General features: G+C 37.2%; 2 protein-coding genes across 3 annotated transcripts in view; one reads left to right on the top strand and one right to left on the bottom strand.

The window, feature by feature from the left end:
* Nucleotides 1–10,400, bottom strand: part of slc9a7 (solute carrier family 9 member 7) — a 37,051-nt gene extending 26,651 nt beyond the window's left edge. For both annotated transcript variants that reach the window (XM_039689479.2, XM_039689480.2), the window contains exons 1-3: nt 10,057–10,400; nt 2,053–2,255; nt 1,217–1,294 (exon numbers count right to left, since the gene is read on the bottom strand). In XM_039689479.2, coding sequence (XP_039545413.1) covers nt 1,217–1,294; nt 2,053–2,255; nt 10,057–10,342 — 567 coding nt within the window. In that variant the 5' untranslated portion in view covers nt 10,343–10,400. The remainder of the gene's footprint in view (nt 1–1,216; nt 1,295–2,052; nt 2,256–10,056) is intronic.
* A 2,702-nt stretch (nt 10,401–13,102) lies between these two features.
* rp2 (RP2 activator of ARL3 GTPase) lies at nt 13,103–19,329 on the top strand. The gene is made up of 5 exons (XM_039689405.2): nt 13,103–13,431; nt 14,951–15,619; nt 16,765–16,879; nt 16,975–17,060; nt 17,478–19,329. Exons 1-5 carry the CDS (start codon nt 13,255–13,257, stop codon nt 17,559–17,561), a joined length of 1,131 nt encoding a protein of 376 aa, XP_039545339.1. The 5' UTR covers nt 13,103–13,254; the 3' UTR covers nt 17,562–19,329.
* The last annotated feature ends 1,001 nt before the right edge of the window (nt 19,330–20,330 follow it).

Here is a 20,330-nt window from a genome sequence, read left to right as displayed (position 1 = left end):
CCAATGAGTTCAGAGAGACGTGTAAGAAGAATGGGGTGGGATATACACAACACAACTTAAAGTGTCATATACAGCCAGTTTGTGTTGCTTCACGTGTTTGCTGCGTCTAAATCTGCAAGGAAACCTTCTCAGTGATGAATTGTAATAAATCCAAACATGGATCTCAATTCATTTTGTTTGCAATTGTTGTTGCTAGATAAATGCACTTAATATGCAACCTCTGTGCTACAAATGAAGCAAAATGTACATAATTTGGAATGATTGGAATTAATATTGAGATTTGGGAATTTCACGGTTTTAGCTTTTGTGAGAAGCTTATGGTTTTTATAATGAGTTTTTATAATGAGACTGTGTTATGTATATGATAAAAAATACAATAAATGGAATTCAAAAAAAAAATACAATAAAAGGAAACTCAGAGAGGTAAAATAAACCCTGTGTGAGAGTTGACATTCTCTTGATGTGTGCTTCATTTTTTTTTTTTTTGGGCAAAATAATCGTGATTATCAGCCCTAGTAGAGTATACTTTATGGATATCTTTGACTAAGAGTCCTTAGAACATGGAAAGTCAGAGAAGACAAGTTAATTTTGATACAAAATGAAAACAATTAAGAATAGAAGTAGAGTGTTCAATACGTCAAACTGCTGTATACTTTACAGCCAAATAAACTGTAGACCTAGTTCATCCAAGAGGACATATTTTAAAGTATCCCAAAAAGTGTAAAACCAGACAGAATAATAAGCAATGCCTCTGTACACTACCTCTGTGTGTAGGTATGTGTGACAATACTGTTTACCCTCAAAAAGCTTCTATAAAAAGGTCAAAGAAACACTGTAAGCCACACGAGGAACACAAACGTTAAACACTAAAACCAAACCTGGCTTTACAAATTCTACAAAGGTCACAATCTGCTTTCCCATGTTAAATATACAGCATTACAATTTGGTGCCAGATTAATACAGTATAAGAGCGGTTTGACCAGCCTAGTAACTCATGATCTTTAGCATCTGGTCTTTATCACACTTCTCTTGTGCGGTTAACCTTCCACTGAGGCAAAATGGAAAGAGAACAGAGATCAGGTTGCCTTAAAATAGATCATATCTTAAAATTTCTTAATGTAAAGGGGTAAAGCAGCACCTTAACGTATGAACGCTCTACTAATCAAGAAAAAAATCTTTTAAAAGGTAAACACCCTGCTCACAATATCACTCATACCTTTTTGAGACTATATCCAGCATGGAATATGATGGGAGGAAGCAGAATGTTGAAGAACACCTCTGGGTCAAAGGTCACCTGCAACAAAATAAAATTTAATATAAACATTTCTATAAACATTTAAAATATAATAAACATGTTTAAAATAAATGTTATATTTAATCTTGTTAAATATCTCATAAATCACTTCACATTGCAAATGCCAATCCTGTGTTGATGCATTTTCTATTGAAACAGGAAGTTGAGATGAGACATAGAGGGGGGTGGGGGGGGGGTGTCCTTTTTTAGTTTCTGTCATAATGCTAAGCTTTCAAATCAATAATTTACTATTTTTATTTATGAGCTGCTGTCTGTTTGCTGTTGTATTATATCAGATCTATGGCTGGGGGTATTTATAATGTAAATAAATTTAGTTTAAAAAACACATGCCCCTTAAGTATTTATTAATATTTTGATTCAGCTTTTATTGTTACATTTTCAGTTTTCATTTCGATTTTAGTTTAAGTTTTAGTAATTTTATGATGTGCTTTTGTCATTTGGCTTTTTTTAAAATTTTCATTTAACTTTGATTTAATTGAAATTATTTTAGCACTTCAACTTATTTTATTTCAGTTAGTTATAAAAGCAATAATTTTCATTTAACTTTTTTAAAGAGTTTCATCTAATCTTTATATTTTATTAATTCAGCTTTAATTCAATTTACAAAATCTATTTAGATAGTTTAGTAATCAATAACACTGTTGAGTAGGAGGATTTTCAGAAATGGAATTTCATTCTATGACAAGCCTCTGCTGCAGTGTTTTTATAGGTGTGTGTGTGTATTGTTGCTGATGTACCTTGCGCAACATGTCATTCTGCTCCACACTGTGGATTTCTCTAAGGTTGATCTCCCCCTTGAGCGTGTACTCAAAGAACTTTCCGCTAACGTTGAGGAGCACCGTGCTGACAGGACCTTCCTTCAGGGTGCAACTCGGAGGAGTTTTATTATGGTAGCTGGTGGAGGGAATGCCATACCGCAAAATAACGCCCACCAACAGACCTGTCCGACACACAGAAGATAAATCACTCACACACACACATTCAGGGGGGTTTAAAAGGGAACCTTGTTTGGAAACAAAGCAACAATTTTTTGCAGTGGCACTGAAATTATACTCTTCTTCTTAAAAGCTCAGTATGAACAGATTTGTCTCTGTGTGGTGACAGGGAGGAGAGATGAGAGCCTGCTGTGGCAAATCTGCTGGAGGGTATTTCCATACTAATGAACTGAAGTGCCAGAGGAAACCAACAGCACACACAGCATGTGCTAAAAAAAACAAGAACCGAGGCAAAAATATACAATGTAGCAGAATAAGCAGGTAAAATACATTACTTTAATCAAAGCTAGGTCTATACAGAACTAATTTGGTCCGAAATTGTTTTTTTCTGTTGAATTTGAACACTATTTAAAGTGTTAAATGCACTGCAGTTCACACACTCTCAAAATAAATCCAAAAACTTTACCTTTAGGGGTACAATTGCCCCTGACTGGGGCAGTACCAGTACCTGGTTTATATACCTACAAACAGCTTAACTACCCTTTAAAGGTTCTGTAGTACCTTGGGCTAGATATTATAGATATAATATATAATATTACATAAACACAAATTTCATTCCAAAGCTCAGTACCAAAATGTGATTTTCTTTAAAAAATAAACCCCAAGTTATTTTTTTTAAAGGAAATCACATTTTGGTAATGAGCTTTGGAATGATACCCTCATATCACATTTCACGATACTGAACTCACGATACGATATTATTGCGATACTCCAAGACATATGGAATAAAAGGTTAACAAAAAACGTAGCGTTGATTAAAATTCTAAATTTGATATTACATTGTGGGTTTAAATGTATAGGCCTGGACTTTGTGCTTGTAACCCAAGGACAATAGAGACACCAGAATAAAAATATTCATGATTCTGAAGCTGAAAATACAGAATTATTTTAGATGAATATACTCACACTCTTTCACTGACTAGATATATTTAAAATAAAGTCGGCCACTTTTTACGGGTAACATCAGATATTTGGCATTATCAGAACCCACAAATATTTCCCCATTGCATTATTATACATTACAATCAACATTATATATAGGAGTTTAATGTAGTACTGACACTAAAACTCTGAAAACGTGAAGTTTTTCTCCCACAGTAATTTTTATTTTGGGGGGACTATCCACGATACATATTGTCACTATCCACAATACGTATTGTTGCAGTTTTGTATTGCGGTGGTTTATTGTGGCACAATATATTGTTCCACACCTAAAAATAACCAATTTCTTAATTTAATTCTATCCAGGCACCATTTGGAAAGGAAGCCTCGGAAAGTTTCTTTGCAGAAACATATTTAACTTCCAATCTCAGAACTACTTACTACTATTTGGCTACAAAAAAAAAAAAAGCATATTCCTTAATTAATGGGCACAAAAAATAGAAATCATGGATTTGGTACTTGCAATGCCTTCAGCATCATGACATAATATTCTGGTGGTTTGAGAATCATAAGTCATAAGCCATTCAAAGCTCAGGTGATTCTAAGAAGACATCACAAATGATTGAATTAATGTTGTTTTAATCATGTTTAAAACAAAGCTTCTTCAGTATAGCAGCAAGCCTAATGCCTGCAGACAGTGAAACTGAATTAAAGGGAAGAGGAGGAGTGAGTGTGTGTGTGTGACGACACACAAATCGCGAGAGCTAAAATATCGGTGTGTAGACAAACCAATTCACTAAACTCAACATACAGAACTAAACATACGGAAGCTTAAGTTGAAGGTAAAAAAAGAAACAAATATACGCACACACATACTGCTTTGTGCAGCAAGGCTTAAATGAGCATGTGTAGGCCATTCGTATTTGGGTTAGCACTACGTTTAGAACCCGGCAAAGACGATGAGTGACCTCGGATGTCCCCCATCCAATCAGAATCCAGCTAATGCAGCTTAGTGTTTGTCTTCCCCAGCACTGTTGAATATGCCAGAGACAGTGCACCAATAACACAAAGACACGAAAACACAATTACAACCCTTTACTGGCAGCATCTCTTGTTCTTCAGGGACAGAAGGTTGTGGTAGAGCAGAAAGCCCCTAACAGCCCAGTCCAAATGCTGTGATATATATATATATATATATATATATATATATATATATATATATATATATATATATATATATATATATATATATATAACACACACACACACACACACTGTATACACAACTACTGTAAAATTACCATCTGCCCAGCACGTTAGCAGGTGTCTCCATTGTGTGAGGCAAAGCATGTCAACCTGATTCCATATGAAAAAAATATTACCTTGAGCCAAACAGGTTCAATATACAACAGCTGAAGTCAAACCTGCGCTGCATTTGTAAGTGATTCATCTTAAAATGATGCAAGGAGTAGAATGGAGCAGATTAACAAGGAGGAAAATTACCATCAAAGCTAATTACACACTAGAGAAAGCTCTGATGGACCATTTGATGAATAGGAATATAAAAGATCCTATTTGAGGGTGTGGAAAGAGGCGAAGCAGCTTAAAAGAAAATTCAAAATTAATAAAATCCAACTGGAAATTAGAAACAACCAGATCCCGAAACAAGAGCATGAAGCATTTTCTATATTACTTCTGTAATATAAATGGAGATAGTTGACAGCCTTGACACATAAAAAAAAAAATCAGGAGAGTATAGCAACAATTTAAACTTATAAAATAGTCTATATTTGTGCTCCTAATTCTTACTTTTTTTTTTAAATATGTAGATTATCGTTCAAAAGTTTTGGGTTGGTAAGATTTTTTTTTAAAATGTTTTTTTGAAAAAAAAAGTTTTTGATGCTCACCATGACTGCATGACTTTTTTTTTTTGTTGTTGTTAATGGGAATTTTTTTTTAAATGCAATTTAATCCTGAGGTGGCAAAGCTGAATTTTCAACAGCCATTCCAGTCAATATCACATGATCCATCAGAAATCTGTTGAGGCTAGACATGTGACGACACTGTAATAGGATATATCAGGATAATGAACATGCATGGTATTGTTATCATGGGCACTTCAAAATACTGTGATTAATAATTATTACTAATTGGTCCGATTTTTTGAATGCATTTAAGAATACTTTTCCATCAACCGGTTATAAACCGGTTATACAACACAGCTGTTTGTGTCAAAGAGGAATGTGCACTCTGATGTAAACAAGCCCAACACAGATGAGAAGTGCACTCTCAGAAATGCATTACCCTGTGGTAACCCCAGTAAACAATGCAGCTGTGCTACTTTCTCGATTAGTTAACATTTAGTTAATTCGTTAGTTAACAGCTGACAATTAGACGTTGAGCGATTGATTGGTTTTGCACCGATATGTTGGGGTACTTTTCCGTTACATTTTTTTCACCTGGTCTGGGCTTGTTTTTAATTACAAAAAAAGTTATATTTTGGGGCAAATGCAAAGACGCTTTCACACCAAAAGTGAAATAAGTCTCATGGCATGCTGAAGCAAATGCAAATTCACACGTATACTGTAGGCACTTCGATTTGTCTCAACATGGGGACAAGAGAGCACCACCTATTAAAGCACCTTGGCCAAAGAAAGGTTTAACCAAATCATCAGACAAATTATTCCCACCAATTAGTTAGACATACAGTAAGTCTAACTAGCAAAAACAACAACCATAAGCCATTCGGAAAATGACATTTAACCCAGCCTTTCTCTCATGTCCAAGCAATGCTTTGTACTTCAAAGGATGCACTGATGAAAGATTTCATTTTCAATGAAGACAAGACATGAAGACACACGTGTTGGCTGACCTCGCTTGAAGGCATTCGATTTTTCACACTTGTCTTATTGGACTAGGTAGTTCACCAAAAACATTTTTATAACATTCATCATTTAAATCGCCCTCATATTCCAAATCCATATAAATATTCTTTCTTCCATGGAAAACAAAAGGGAGATGGGTAGGATTAGGAGTGGGGTTAGGGATCAGGGGGCGGAGATAGGTAGGTTTAGGTATATGTAAGGTGGGAGGAGTTGGATCTAGATCTAATGGGTGGAGATGGGTAGGATTAGGGGTGGGGTTAGGGATCAGGGGGCGAAGATGGGTAGGTTTAGGTATATGTAAGGTGGGAAGAGTTAGATCTAGATCTAATGAGTGGAAATGGGTAGGATTAGGGGTGGGGTTAGGGATCAGGGGGCAGAGATGGGTAGGTTAAGGCAGTGTTTCCCAACCCTGTTCCTGGCGGCACACCAACACTGCGTGTTTTCTTTGTCTCCCTAATCAAACACACCTGATTCAACCCATCAGCTCATTAACCCACCTGATTATGAGCTGATGGGTTGAGTCAGGTGTGTTTGATTAGGGAGACAAAGAAAACACGCAGTGTTGGTGTGCCGCCAGGAACAGGGTTGGGAAACACTGGGTTAAGGTATATGTAAGGTGGGAGGAGTTGGATCTAGATCTAATGGGTGGAAATGGGTAGGATTAAGGGTGGGGTTAGGGATCAGGGGGCTGAGATGGGTAGGTTTAGGTATATGTAAGGTGGGAGGAGTTGGATCTGGATCCAACTCCTCCCCCTGGATTTCATGTTCTGCAGTGAGGACCATCTCATGGAAAGAGACAGCCATTCAAGCTTCCTAAAGAATGCATAAGCAGCACCACAAAAGTATTTGAAGACTGACAAAAATTGTCTTAAGTGAAGAACACACGAGAATTCAAGACTGTAGAGACGAGAGTTCAAGAGATTTCCACGACGCATGCACGAGCACGAGAATTGCGTTATTTTTCTGGTACTTCTTGCGCAATTCTTGTGCATGCGTCGTGGAAATATCTTGAACTCTCGTCTCAGGTCCAGAAGGAAGAAAAGGAATAGTCAAATAAAGTCGTTATTTTTGTTTTATTTCCGCACAAAAAGTATTCTCGTCGCTTGATAAACTTATAGTTGAGCCACTGTAGTCACATGGAATATTTAAACATTTTCTTCAATGACTTTCTGGGCCGTCAAGTTTCAATCCTTTAGGAGCCTTTGTAGCAGTGATCCCCCTCTCAGATTTAAAGGGGGGGTTACTGCTTTTTTTTTTTTGCATGATTGTGTTTATGGGGTGCAATATAACATGTATTCGTGGTTTTTCTTTTTTAAAAAGTCTTATTTTTCATAAATTTCACCTTTATTGTAAGTCGCTTTCTCCTCTGTCATTTGAACGACTGGTCGACTTCCTGAGTCTATGAAACCAATCCCTCAGAAACAGGCAGTGGGCTCAGATTGGTTAGTTTGGGCCGGTGTGTTGTGATTGTCTAAACTGTAGTGCACGTTGTCCGGAAGGTTCACGCCCATTACCTTTACGGGCGAAGTTGCACGTGTGTTCCTGTCAAATACGTACATAATGGTGTCGATACTGCAGTATCAGTATGAGCCAGAATCTGACCCAGAAAGCGCCAATGAAGAGAGTCAAGCAGACCCTCACCACATATGGCTCTTACTAAACATTTCTATATGGTAATTTACAAATATATTTTTAACTTTATATACACGTTTGTTTTACACAATAGCATCGAACTGACTGGCTACTATATACACAAACAGCGTTGGCATTGGTTTACATTCTTGATCAAATCGAAAATAACGTCACAAAGTATATATACATGAAAAATACCGTTAAAACTTTAGTACATATACGAAATTCAAGTGCATAATGTTTGTACGCGTTTGTCGTAAGCACAAAATAGCATAACTAGTAGCCTAGTGGCTATAAAGCTAACGTTGGCATTTGATAAAAATAAAACACAAGGCTACGTCTGGAATTATACATGCAAATACATTTAAAAAGATTAAGTCTTAGCCTACTTACAGGTTGTGGCCCAACAACTGCTGTCTCTGATTTTAAAGTTGGAACTGCTTCATGTTTTAGTAACAGTTTCTTGTTGAATCCGGCATTGAGTTCGTGAAGATTCTGGAAGCAGACTTCTATAAATGCGCAGCACAGAGAGCTAAATTACGACAGTCATTTTCAGGAACATAATCAAACATAAATTGTATCCATTGTTGACGAACTACATCGTCCATGGGAAGCTCGAACACAGAAGACCTGACAGCTGGTGAACACAACACACTCAACGAGCAGCAGAAATATGGCCATATCCTTTTGCATATTCCAGAGGGAGGGTTGATGCAAATGTATGGGTTAGTGACGTCTAAAACCCGGCTGTCCCAATCGAGTCGTTTTTGTAGGCATTAAACTTCCTGATTTTTAAAATGAAAAAAATAAAATCGCAATCAACCATCCCTTTAATCAAAAATATTTTCATTTGTGTTCCGAAGATGAACGATGGTCTTACGGGGTGGTACAGCATGGGGGTGACTTAATTTTCATTTTTGGGTGAACTAACCCTTTAAAATGTGAGAACGTTAACACCATAGCTATATGCAAGTTGCAACTCTGTGTTATTTATACTTAATGGTTTTTTTTGTTTGTTTATTTTGACACTCTAACAGGACATCAGGGGTTTCTTTAAGAAGAAACCATGACAGAGACAGATTTTATGCGGAGAACGTTAACCGACACGCACACTCAATGTTAGTGTTGAGAATAAAGAATGTTAAATGCCTAGGTGATGTTTTTTTTTTTTTGTTTGTTTGTTTTTTTGTTAGAACAAAACCATGTGGTCCAATCCATGTAAACTATTTTTTTAAATCACGCTTAATATTTTCTAAACAAGTATTGATTTCCAGTCGAGTTTTCTGATTTCCCATTGCCTGGAATCACCCCTGTCTGGATAATCTGAATAAAAATTCAACTCAAAGGAGGATAGAGATCAGACATCATTCCTTCTCTCAAGAATACTAAGTTTTTCAGTTAAAGGGATAGTTCACCCAAAAAATAAAATTACCCATAATTTATATTTTTGGGTGAACTAACTCTTCAGAAATTACTTACATTTCGACCTGTTCCTTCAAAGGCTTCAAAAGACCAAGTATATGAACGATTCGCATCTCTTTTATGATGCTTTATTGTCTCTTCTGAAGCTATAAGATTCAGTTACCATTCATTGCAAATCCGTGGCAAGCAACCAGTACAATTATGTAAAAAAAAAAACTCCTTTTGAGTTCCACAGCAAAAAGAAAAAAAGGTTTGAAAAAAAAAGGTTTGAAGCAACACGAATGTATTTTGTGGGGTAACTATTCCTTTAAATTAGAGCTTACAAATAGTGACGACTCCTAGAATCAAGAATGCTGCTGTAGACTGATCTAACCTGAAATACAAAAGCTGTCACACTATACAAAGCTAGTATGAGGAAGGAACTCAACAGGACTTATGACAGACGGTAATTAAAAAAGGAGACCAAGAGAAAACGTGGTATAATTTCTTAAACATTAAATATTATGCAATTTTAAAACTGTGGGTTGCATATAGGCAAATGCATGCATCAGCTATTATGCTACATTCACCAAATTTTAACGAAAACAACAGAAGTATACGTTACAATACTTAAACACCACATTGAAATGGCATGACATTCGATCCACAAGGTTTTGTATTAGCACTCGTTGAAGCTAGCAGGCTACACAGGCTCATTCATTCATGTGAGGATTAGCTAAGGGTTTACATGATGGCTGTGTTTCAAAACCTAATGAGCAGCCTAAGTAGGCAAAAAAAACAAACATGCACAAAACAAACAAGCGAATTAAAAATGATTTAGCTCTGATGACGCGTTACTATAACGGTCAAAAATGCTGCCGAGCTCGGCACGGTTTTGAGACGCAGCCGATGTCTAACGCCTTTCGCAAAAAAGACTCATTCTCACCGTATATCATAGCCAGTCCGGTTTCGTGCAGGAAGCGCACTCTTCTGTGTTTGAAGAGCCATATTGTGAGGATGGTAAGAGTCAAAAGCAAAATAAATGTGAGTAAATTCACACTGTCCTGCCTGTGACTTTCTTCTGCCTCTTTCTCCGTGGCAAGTTCCTCAATGCCGCCGTCATCTGCTCTTATCCGACAACATTGGCTTAAAATGAACATTAAAATAGGAAACAGCGAGCTGTGTCCAAGTGCATATAATGTCCATGGCTTTGGTGCTGTGACCGCCTCCATGGTGCAGGATGCTTGTGGCGGTTTCCCTCACTCACTGCCTCCTCAGCTGCGTCAGGTATATGAGAGCAGCAGAGCAGACCGCAGCTCAAGCTCTTAAAGACACACGCACACTGCTACTCTATTATTCTATCCAAGAAAAATATTTAATTTATAATATAAACATTTACAATAACGTTGAACAGGGTTGAAGTTTGGGCTTGGTGATCGAGAACAGGCACATTTTAAGAGGTGATACAAAGATTTAGTTTTCATTTGATAAGAAAATTTCAGATTTAGGCCTACTACAAACATTTGAAGCAAATGTAGGCCTATTTTCTCTAAATCACGGAAAATTGAGCTGTTTTGTAGAGTGTAAAACTCTTAATATTACTGACCTCCGGTGACTAAAGCTGTCACAATGATTGAAACAACAGGAATTTTACGTTTCCTTTTTGCTCTTCTGTGTGCTATCACATTTCCTTTGCCATATGAAAAATGGAAAGTCGTCATTTTCTTGTTCTGAGTACAAGAAATAATGACTAAACTCTTTTTAAGAGTGTATAACCCAAAAATAATTAATATGTTACCCACTATGGCAAGGCCTGGTCAGTTCCTGAATGGCAGACCTCCTGGGAAAACAACGTTGCTGCTGCAAGAGGTGTTAGTGAGGCCATGTCATTAAAAATCCTTCAAAAATGTGCTTCGAAAAATGTGCTCTGGCATCCTTGGATTTTTAATGTATTTGCCCATTGGCCTCGGTCCTCCTAATCATCCCCATAATAATTGATTGTATCTCCTCTCCAATAAACTGTGTTGGGCATTGGGCATTTGCTGAGCATCCAGGTGTACTGCACATTGGTGAAGGTTGAAGAGACTCTTGTAATGTGCTTTGAGTGCAAAGAAAAGCATTATATAAATGCTACAAATTATTGTTACTATCCTTATTTTCATCACCAATTTACCTCTAAATGTAGACTAAAATGTTCTTGAGGGAGTCAGTTACATCTTAGCTAAAATAAGGACAACCTTGCCTGACAACTCCCTAAACCCCTGAATATTATATAATATATCGGTTTACTTGATGTACAGTATATCGCCATGATGACCAAGTACTGCGATGTTTGGCTTTAACATTGGAAGGCAAGTGTAGTATGACCAATAAGTTGCTGCCTGTTCTAGCAAAACATTACACGCAGAAGACAATATTCCTCCGTCCAGGCGAGCAACCACCAAGAAAAGGTGTTAATACCAATTCTCGCCCAGGACAACTAGAAGCTGCTAGGGACTAGATGCTGGCTGATCTTGATCAACGGATTATTTTTCCACCAGAGATTGCCACCACTAACCTCCGACCAGATATTGTTTTGTGGTCTGGATCAGCACGCGTTGTTCAACTGATAGAGTTAACAGTGCCATGGGAGGATGCTGTAGATGAGGCATATGAGAGGAAAAACTGCAATATGCTCATCTGGCCACTGAAACAGAACAGCGAGGATGGAGAGTCCAGGTTTATCCAGTGGAAGTGGGTTGTCAAGGTTTTGTGGCACACTCTACAACAGTGGCCAAGGGTTGCGTCGCACAGTAAAGAACTTATCTGAAGCAGCAGAGAGGAGCAGCAACCGGCTGTGGTTGAGACTGAAAGATTCTAGCCGCCACGCTATGGTTTCATAGAATTCTTGAAAAACTTGAAGAGTTTGTTGGTTTAATTGTATAGGGTGCATATTATTTACAGTCATTACGTTCCTGTATAGCCTACATTGCGTGAATGACAGGGGGTGGGCAGATATTGTGTTTTGCGGTAGTAGGTGGTATGCCATACGGAACCGTTGTTACTGAAACTGCTTTCACGCACCAGTGGGGCTCGAGAGCCTTAGTCAAACAAATTGGCGTGTATGGTTGGGTTGCGGAGAGATTGTAAGATTGTGGTTAGGTCTCAGCAGCAGGAAGGAGGTCAGTAAGCTGGGCTGAGTTGAGTGGGGGACGGAGGGGGGTGACTCTTGGACGCCAGAGTCACTGTTGGGCCCTCTTGAGGTGTCGTGGGCTAGTCGACGAAACACAGAGGACGGAAGGTGCCCACTTGAAGACCCTAGAGATGTCCCCTACTCGGCTCAATCCAGACGGTTGTCATGCTGGTCCACTAGGGAGACCACATTGTAGTTGCAGCCGTCGTGTGTGCTGACGCACCAAGTACACTACAGCCGGACAGAAGGGGAGTCACACCCTATGGAAAGAAACGTAAATGGATGGAGAAGCATAGTTTACTGTAAAGCTACGTCTTAGTTTGTGCTTATCTTGGTGAATGCCGAGTACAAATCAGCATGAGGTTTAACATCTACTCTCGTGTAATGGAAATCATATAATTTTTTATATAGTTATAAATATATGTATAATAAATATTTATATACAATGTATAATAATACAAAAAATAAACAAATTAGAGCCATCAAACATAAAGGTTATTATAATATATGTGTGATATATATATATATACAGTATATATATATATATATATATATATTTATATATATATATATATAGGCCTGTGTGTTTGTGTGACCAGACAACCAAAAATGTAATCACCAGTATGATTCACATCAATTACTTATCTGCAAAGATGATTTTACCCAACCCGCCCGCGAACAAAATGTCATTTTTTTCTTTTTTGCATGGTCAAGTATCAGTAATAAAACTGTAACCCTCCACCCCTCTCCACTCGCACCGGCTTTGATTCGCTGTTACCTAGTAACGCGTTCCGCTGTAGTGATTGGCTGATTCGAGGGTCAAGGAAACGGGAAGCGCACAGGTTGCGTGTTCTTGATTACTTTCTGGGCAGGGTGAGAGAGACGGATCGCTACTGCGTGCGACTGATCGAGAGTATTTCAGAAACGCGTGGCATTTACAACAGGAGGGGCGCACTGACATATCGTCAATAAATGGGGTGCTTCTTCTCCAAAAAATCTCGGAGAAAATCTCCTAAAAAAGACTCCGCTTTGCCCACTGGGGACGAGAGCGCTACGGGCAATGACCTCCCCGAAACTAACAACACTGCGCTGGGCAGCAACAGCAACCAGGAGGCTCCAAAGCAATACAGCTGGGACAAACGAGAAAAGGTAACACGCTGCATTTTAACCTGTTTTTGTTCGCTAGACTGTAGGCTACCTTAAGTAGACAGGGTATTGTGTTGCTTAATTTCTTTAGGAATTATAACTTACTGCTTAGAATTATACAGATTGGAATGTAAGTCCATCCGAAATGGCTATTATCATTATGCTTTTGCTCATATTTTACGCCGTTCTCTACTCGCGTAATCACGCAAGCGAAGGGTTTGGCCCCTATAGTTCAGCGTTTTTGACTGACTGCCTGCCTGCCACTGTTGCTTTCGATTGACCATCGATACGAGAGTCTCTCGGCGGTCATAGGTTTTCACATTACTATGGTAAATTATAGACAGAGCTTATTATCGGCTTAAAGTCGAGGCACGTAACTTGTTTGCCTGGCGCGTACCCAGATAACGCTGAGTTAGGGATTAGGACATAAGTGGTGTCGCCATCAACATGCATGACACCATATTGAGGAGGAACAGGGAGGGTGGGAGTGTCCGTCTGCCCCTTCGACGCGCAAAACCATTACAAAGCTTTGAGAGCTATTAAAGTATGAATCTATAATGTTTAAACATTGTCCTGATTGATGTATTCAAGTGCAGATTGAAAGCCAATAAATGCACGAGACAAGTCCAACAGTCAGATTTCTCATATGGTCTGTAGCATTACTATTAGACTTGTAATTCCAAGGGGCCTCATAAGATACATTTAAAAGTATTTTTAAAAAGTAAATTGATAGCTCTTTTCATTTTGTAGTCGGCTAAATCTGGACGGTAACTAACATTTTCAAGCCTTTGGGTGTTTCCTATGGATTTTTAACTGGTCTGTTTCGGTTATTGATTTAGTCAGCAAGAAATGAAAACTCTACCTTTAATTTTAAGAGCTAAACATTTAATGCAATGATGATTGAGCGATAAATCGGTCAATCTATATTACCATTTCAGTCAAATCCGACTCTTGGTGATTCTATGGCAATTCATTCATTGTCTGTCTTGACAATGTTTTTCCAGGGTAGGTTGCCAATTCCCAGGTCTTTATCCAACCCTCTTTAATATGGCTTGGGACTCGCACACAAAGACGTACGCATTCACACCTAAGGCCAATTTGGCATATCCAATCCACCTAACCTTCATGTCTTTGGACTGTGGTGGTGGGGGAAAACTGTCAATAAGAGGGCAGAAGACAAGTAGAAGATTGTGTACAACAGATTTTTTTTTTTTCAGCAAAGTTTTTTGATAATTTAGACAAGGCTATAGAAGTTATTTATAGGCTTTATAGGTTCAGTAGGCTTTATAGGTTAAATACTTATGGTTACATGTTTGCTCTAAAGCAAGTACTAGGTCAAGCACTAAAATAACAGACGTTGTTTAGAATTAGATGGATAAAAGCATCAAATATCTAACTAATAAACACACATGCACCCTGTTACATCCTGTTGTGAAAGCAACCAAGATGCAAAGATAGCTCATATGATAATGTTTTTATCACTTTTTTTATGTTTTCCTTTTTTTGACCACTTTTGTCGCAGGTTGATCCCAAAGACTTCATGCTGACAGGCCTTAAGAACGAGACAGTGGGTCGGTTGCCAGGCAAGCTCAATGGCCAGCAGTTTGTCATTCAGGACTGTGAGAACTGTAACATCTACGTATTCGACCATTCAGCGACCATTACCATTGACGATTGTGTGAACTGCCGCATTATATTGGGTCCGGTTAAAGGCAGTGTGTTCTTCAGAGACTGCAAAGATATCAAGTGTGTGGTGGCCTGCCAGCAGTTCCGCACCAGAGACTGCAAGAAAATGGACGTCTTTTTGTGCTGCGCCACCCAGCCCATCATCGAGTCTTCTACGGGCATGAAGTTTGGCTGCTTCCAGTATTACTACCCTGAGCTGGCTTTCCACTTTAAAGATGCAGGCCTAAGCATCTTTAACAACAACTGGAGCAATATTCATGACTTCACACCTGTTTCTGGGGAGACCAATTGGAGTCTCCTACCGGAAGATGCTGTTGTCCAGGAGTATGTGCCTCTACCAGACCCTGAGTCAGAATTCAAGTCTGTGAGAATCTCCTCTGAAGCAAGTCGGAGCATAGTACCCATGACCAAAGGAGGTCGGCGTAAAGAGAGTGAAGAGTCCTGTCTGTTTGTCTTCTTTTCTGGGGATTACACAACTGCTAATGCCCGGAAGCTTATTGATGAGGTTAGACCTAATTTGATAGAGTCGATGCTGTAGAATTGTCATTCATGGTTGCGACATTGGGCGATCTACAAACTGACATCATGTGCTGTATAATTTTATTCTTGTTCCAAGCTTGAAGTTATTTAAGCTGGGAATTTCCTAATATGTCATTTGTAATGAGAAGCTTTGCGTTTATGCTCTTAGTTTAAAAGTCTTATTGAAAAATGCTGTTCATAGTCAAATTAAATCAGTTTTCTTCAGTCATTCCACCTATATATAGAAAAGGGGATGTGTACTATTCCCACTTCACATATTTGTAACTTATTAATCTTTGTCTGCTGTAGTTGCCCGCAAAATTCAACACAGGTTTCCTTTCGTTTTTTAATTGCGTACATTAAGGAAATGACTAATAGATGAAGATATCTTTGGTTGTGGGCTCCTGAATTGTCTGATCACTTTTTGGGTTACCAAAAGGAGGATGGGATAAACAGGAAGGCAAAGCTTTCATTCATAGTTATAAGGGTCCAATTTGACAATACACAGAATGCCTCAGTCATAGTTCAATTGAAAGTGTATTGTCCTGTGGCTTCAAGCCAAAAGCAGTTAAATATATGAAGCACTTTTAAACGTATAATAATTATAGTGTACTTATAAGAGAATCATGTTTTTAGTTATCAACTCATTATTAAAAGCATATTTATGTACAAGTGTTATCAAATACTTTTTTAGAACAGAAAAACACCATATTATAAAAAGTTGTATGGCCAAAGTTAGTCACTTATATTATGAATTCACAATATGAAATCAACCCTATTTTATTCTTATAATTTTCACTAGTTCCAATCTTGCACTTTTTGTTTTAATACAAACAGTCTTGTATTATTCAGTCAAGTTAAAAAGTTCCGAGAAGTAACAGCAAAGGTTTAGATCTAATCTAGCTGTACTTAACCGAATATGAGGAAGAGACAGAAATAGACAAAAGTGTTTGCTGTCATGTGACCTGTTTGTCACTTACTTCATTTAGAAATCTACCACTTTATAGCAGTGATCATTTATTTATGTTTTTATGCTTCTCATTACAAAAAAAAACAAATCCTGGTCTGTCCACCAACTGATAAAGCTTTCATTTTCTAACATACATTTGTTCTATATCCACCTAAATGCAGGTGACTGGCAAAGGTTTTGTCCTCATTCAGACCAAAGAGGTTTCCATGCGCCCTGAGGATGTTAACCGAGTGTTCCAGAATAATGCAGAGAGCCTCACTGAGTGGATCACCAAAGGTGCTGTAATGCATTGTATTAAAGCAAAAAAATGGGGAAAATGTTGTCTGTTTGCAAATACAAATGTTATAACACAATGTTCTCTGTTCCCGCAGGTCCAGTGGTAGCCCTTGAGCTGAACGGAGATGGTGTGGTGGAGGCATGTCGATCCATTGTAAATGAAGTGTTTAATGGGACTAAGGTAATTTTAAGAGGAATGTGAACACTAGTAAATTAATGCATTACATTTAAATTTACAACAAAATATTTGAGTTACTTTTTCAAATAAGTAATGCGAGTTACTTCGTTTTCCAATTTATTGACTGACGCCTCTCTCGTACTCATAATGTGGAGTAAGGTGCAGAGGTGTTGTGTGTGCTTGATCATTGAAACAACATTGTTTCACTTTTGTGGAGGAAGGGAGTTTGCATATTTTGCCAAAACTAGAACTTTTTGTTTTGTTAAAAAACAATCAAGAAAGTCTGGGTGAAGAAAAGTTCCATAAAAGTAAATAAGTACCACAATTAGTTACTTTTTTGGGGAGTAACGTATTACTTTTAAAAGTAACTTTTCCCAACACTGCTTCTCATGTCAATGCTATCTGCTGCTTTTCTTGCAGGTATTTGTTTCTGAGAGCAAACAAACGTCATCACGTGATGTCGACAACTTTTTCAACTTTGCTGACATGCAGATGGGACTGTAAAAGAGGCGCAAAGGGGCACCTTACCTTAATGTGGGTTTATATTTGTTTGGTTATGTCTTTTTAAGGAATTGGATATGACATAACTTAATATGCGAAGCCACTGATATCAGAATATTTTGAGGTGTTTATAACCACTATTTATTCTTACCATATGAGTTCGATCTGTGATCTGACAATTTGACATTTTCATGCCTATGAAACCGATATTTGGTATTAAAATGCGTTTTGGTCGATCAGATCACGAGTGGATGGCGCTTAATACAGGTGTAAACAGGGTTTACAGGTCTAAAACATTTTGAGCTTGTCCACTTTCGACCACTTCCAGAGGTAGTCGAAAACGCATTAGACCGGATTGCTTTCGTACTAGTGTAAATGCTCATGTGGTCGAATGTGTTAGAAATCGGACAGCCACAAAAGACCCTGTTCTCTCCGCCTACTGACTTAATGCGTAAACATTATGGGAAGTGCGCTAGCCAGATGGGATTTAAACTTTGGCTGGAGACCCAAGTTTGTTTTGAAGATGAAAAACTTACCAAGCATGTTCTCTTTCCAAGAGTTCTAACACACACGTTCGGTGCAGTCTTGTGGTTTTCTGCTGCTCTCCATGTATTTTTCCTTTGTCTCTGGGTATGTTCATATATAAATTGTCGAGCTTATTTTCTCCATTAGATCGAAAGATCTGAAAAAAAAACATACATTTACCAACTCATAGACCCTCCCCTCGAAAAAATCAAGAAAAAATCAGAAGTGGTTAAAAGTGGACAAAAGAGACACCAGGGCCCGGTTTTTCAAAAGTAATCCACTAGGATTTTGGATAACGGATTGGATCAAATCTTGAAAATGGATTTTTCAAAAGAAAAAATGTAAACTGGATTCCATGATCACAAATCGCAAAAAAAAAAAAAGGATTACTAAATCCGGATCAATTTTTTAACCTTTTGAAAAACCGGGCTCAGGTGTAAACGGGTATGTGTCTTCCTCTTCTACTTGTGATCTGATTCACCAAAAGGCATCTTAAAACCAGGTGTAAACGGGCCATAGTCAGTTAAGTTATTTGGAACCTATCAGGAAGGCAAGTGCCTTTAGATAGAGAAGAAAATCAATGAAAACTGGAACTTTAATCTAATCAAACATTGCTGTGGACAATTGTATCACTTATGCTGAAAATAATGAATTTGATTATTTAGATATTTATTTAATTAGTTTTTTCCATAAATGTATAGCTGGAAATTGTGTTTTATTCTCTTTTTCTTGTATACATGTCCATTACATATTGTATAGTCTTTTAGTTTGTGTATACTGATAAAATAATAATATTTGTTATAATGTCAAATGCCAGAAATATACATTTTGTTGAATCAGGTTTTTTAAGCAACTCCAATGCCATGTTTGTTTTGTTTTCCGCATTTTGGCTTGTCCCCAAAATATATTTTCTGTTGTTTTTTTTTGTCAGTATATTTTGACATTTGTCCTTCATATATACGTTTTTACGGTAACACTGTTCTGAAAAGAATGTAAAAAGTTCAAATTGATACTTTGAATGTACTACTAAAAGGAGTTGTCTCCTTCACACTGCTCTATTTTTGTAGGAATGTTTAGAGAGCACAACTGTCCTGTGACCAAAAAAAAAAATGTAGATGAGAGAATCACAGTGTACCTTTTTTATTTTATTGTTATTTCTAAACAGTTATTATTTTTACCAGACAATTTTGTAGAGTTGAATATAAGCTGTGTGTTTTGTCAATACATTCATTTTGGTCTAAAGTTCCATCGTCTCATTTCTTTTCATCTGCAAATAGACACAAAGCTGAACTACATCTCAATACATGAATGTCAATGGTGTCAATGCAAATGTTCATAGGTGTAAATAGTTCGAGTTGATTGCAAGAGATTGTGATTTACTATAAAAGTCTGATTCAGTATTGTGACAACAACAATTTGTAGGCCAACCTGGAAGGATATGTGGTGAGCATTACTTGAAGAGACTTTCATGTTTTTTGTTCTACAATAAATTACCCAAGTTGTTAAAATCTACAAAGTTTATCAGAATTATCAAGCTTAAACACACATATACGTACACTACACTGTTAAAATGTCTGGTTTAAGAAACTAATACTTTTATTCAGCAAGGATGCATTACATTCATCAAAAGTGACAGTAAAGACATTTTTACAAAAAATCTATTTAAAAAAAAATCTGTTCTTTTGACCTTCCTATCAAAAATATATATTTTCCCAAAAAGATGAACAAGTTTGGAAACATCACTAACTTTAATGTTTATGAAAGAAGTCTCTTATGCTCATCAAGTCTGGATTTATTTTGATCACAAATACAGAGAAACAAGTAATATTGTAACATATTGTTACAATCTGAAATAATGTTTTTCTATTTCAATATACTTTAAAATATAATGTATTTATGTGACGGTTAAAGTTGAATATTCAGCAGCTATTAATCCAGAGCTCTTTGTCCCACGATCCTTCAGAAATCATTCTGATATGCTGATTTATTATCAATGTTGGAAACATTGTTGCTTGATATTTTTATAATTGTACTTTTTTTCAGGATTATTTGATGAATAAAAAGTTTAAAAGAGAACAGCATGTATTTAAAATAGAAATCTTTTGTAACAATATACACTACCATTAAAAAATTGGGGGTATATAATTAAAAAAAATACTTTTATTCAGCAAGGGTGTTAAATTGATAAAAAAAAAGGTGATAGTAAAGATTTATTGTTAGAAAATATTTATATTTTTAATAAATGCT

This window comes from Pimephales promelas, chromosome 8 (assembly GCF_988280905.1).
Source record: "Pimephales promelas chromosome 8, fPimPro1.hap1.1, whole genome shotgun sequence".
NCBI lineage: Eukaryota > Metazoa > Chordata > Actinopteri > Cypriniformes > Leuciscidae > Pimephales > Pimephales promelas.
This window is presented reverse-complemented; position numbering and strand designations above follow the sequence as displayed.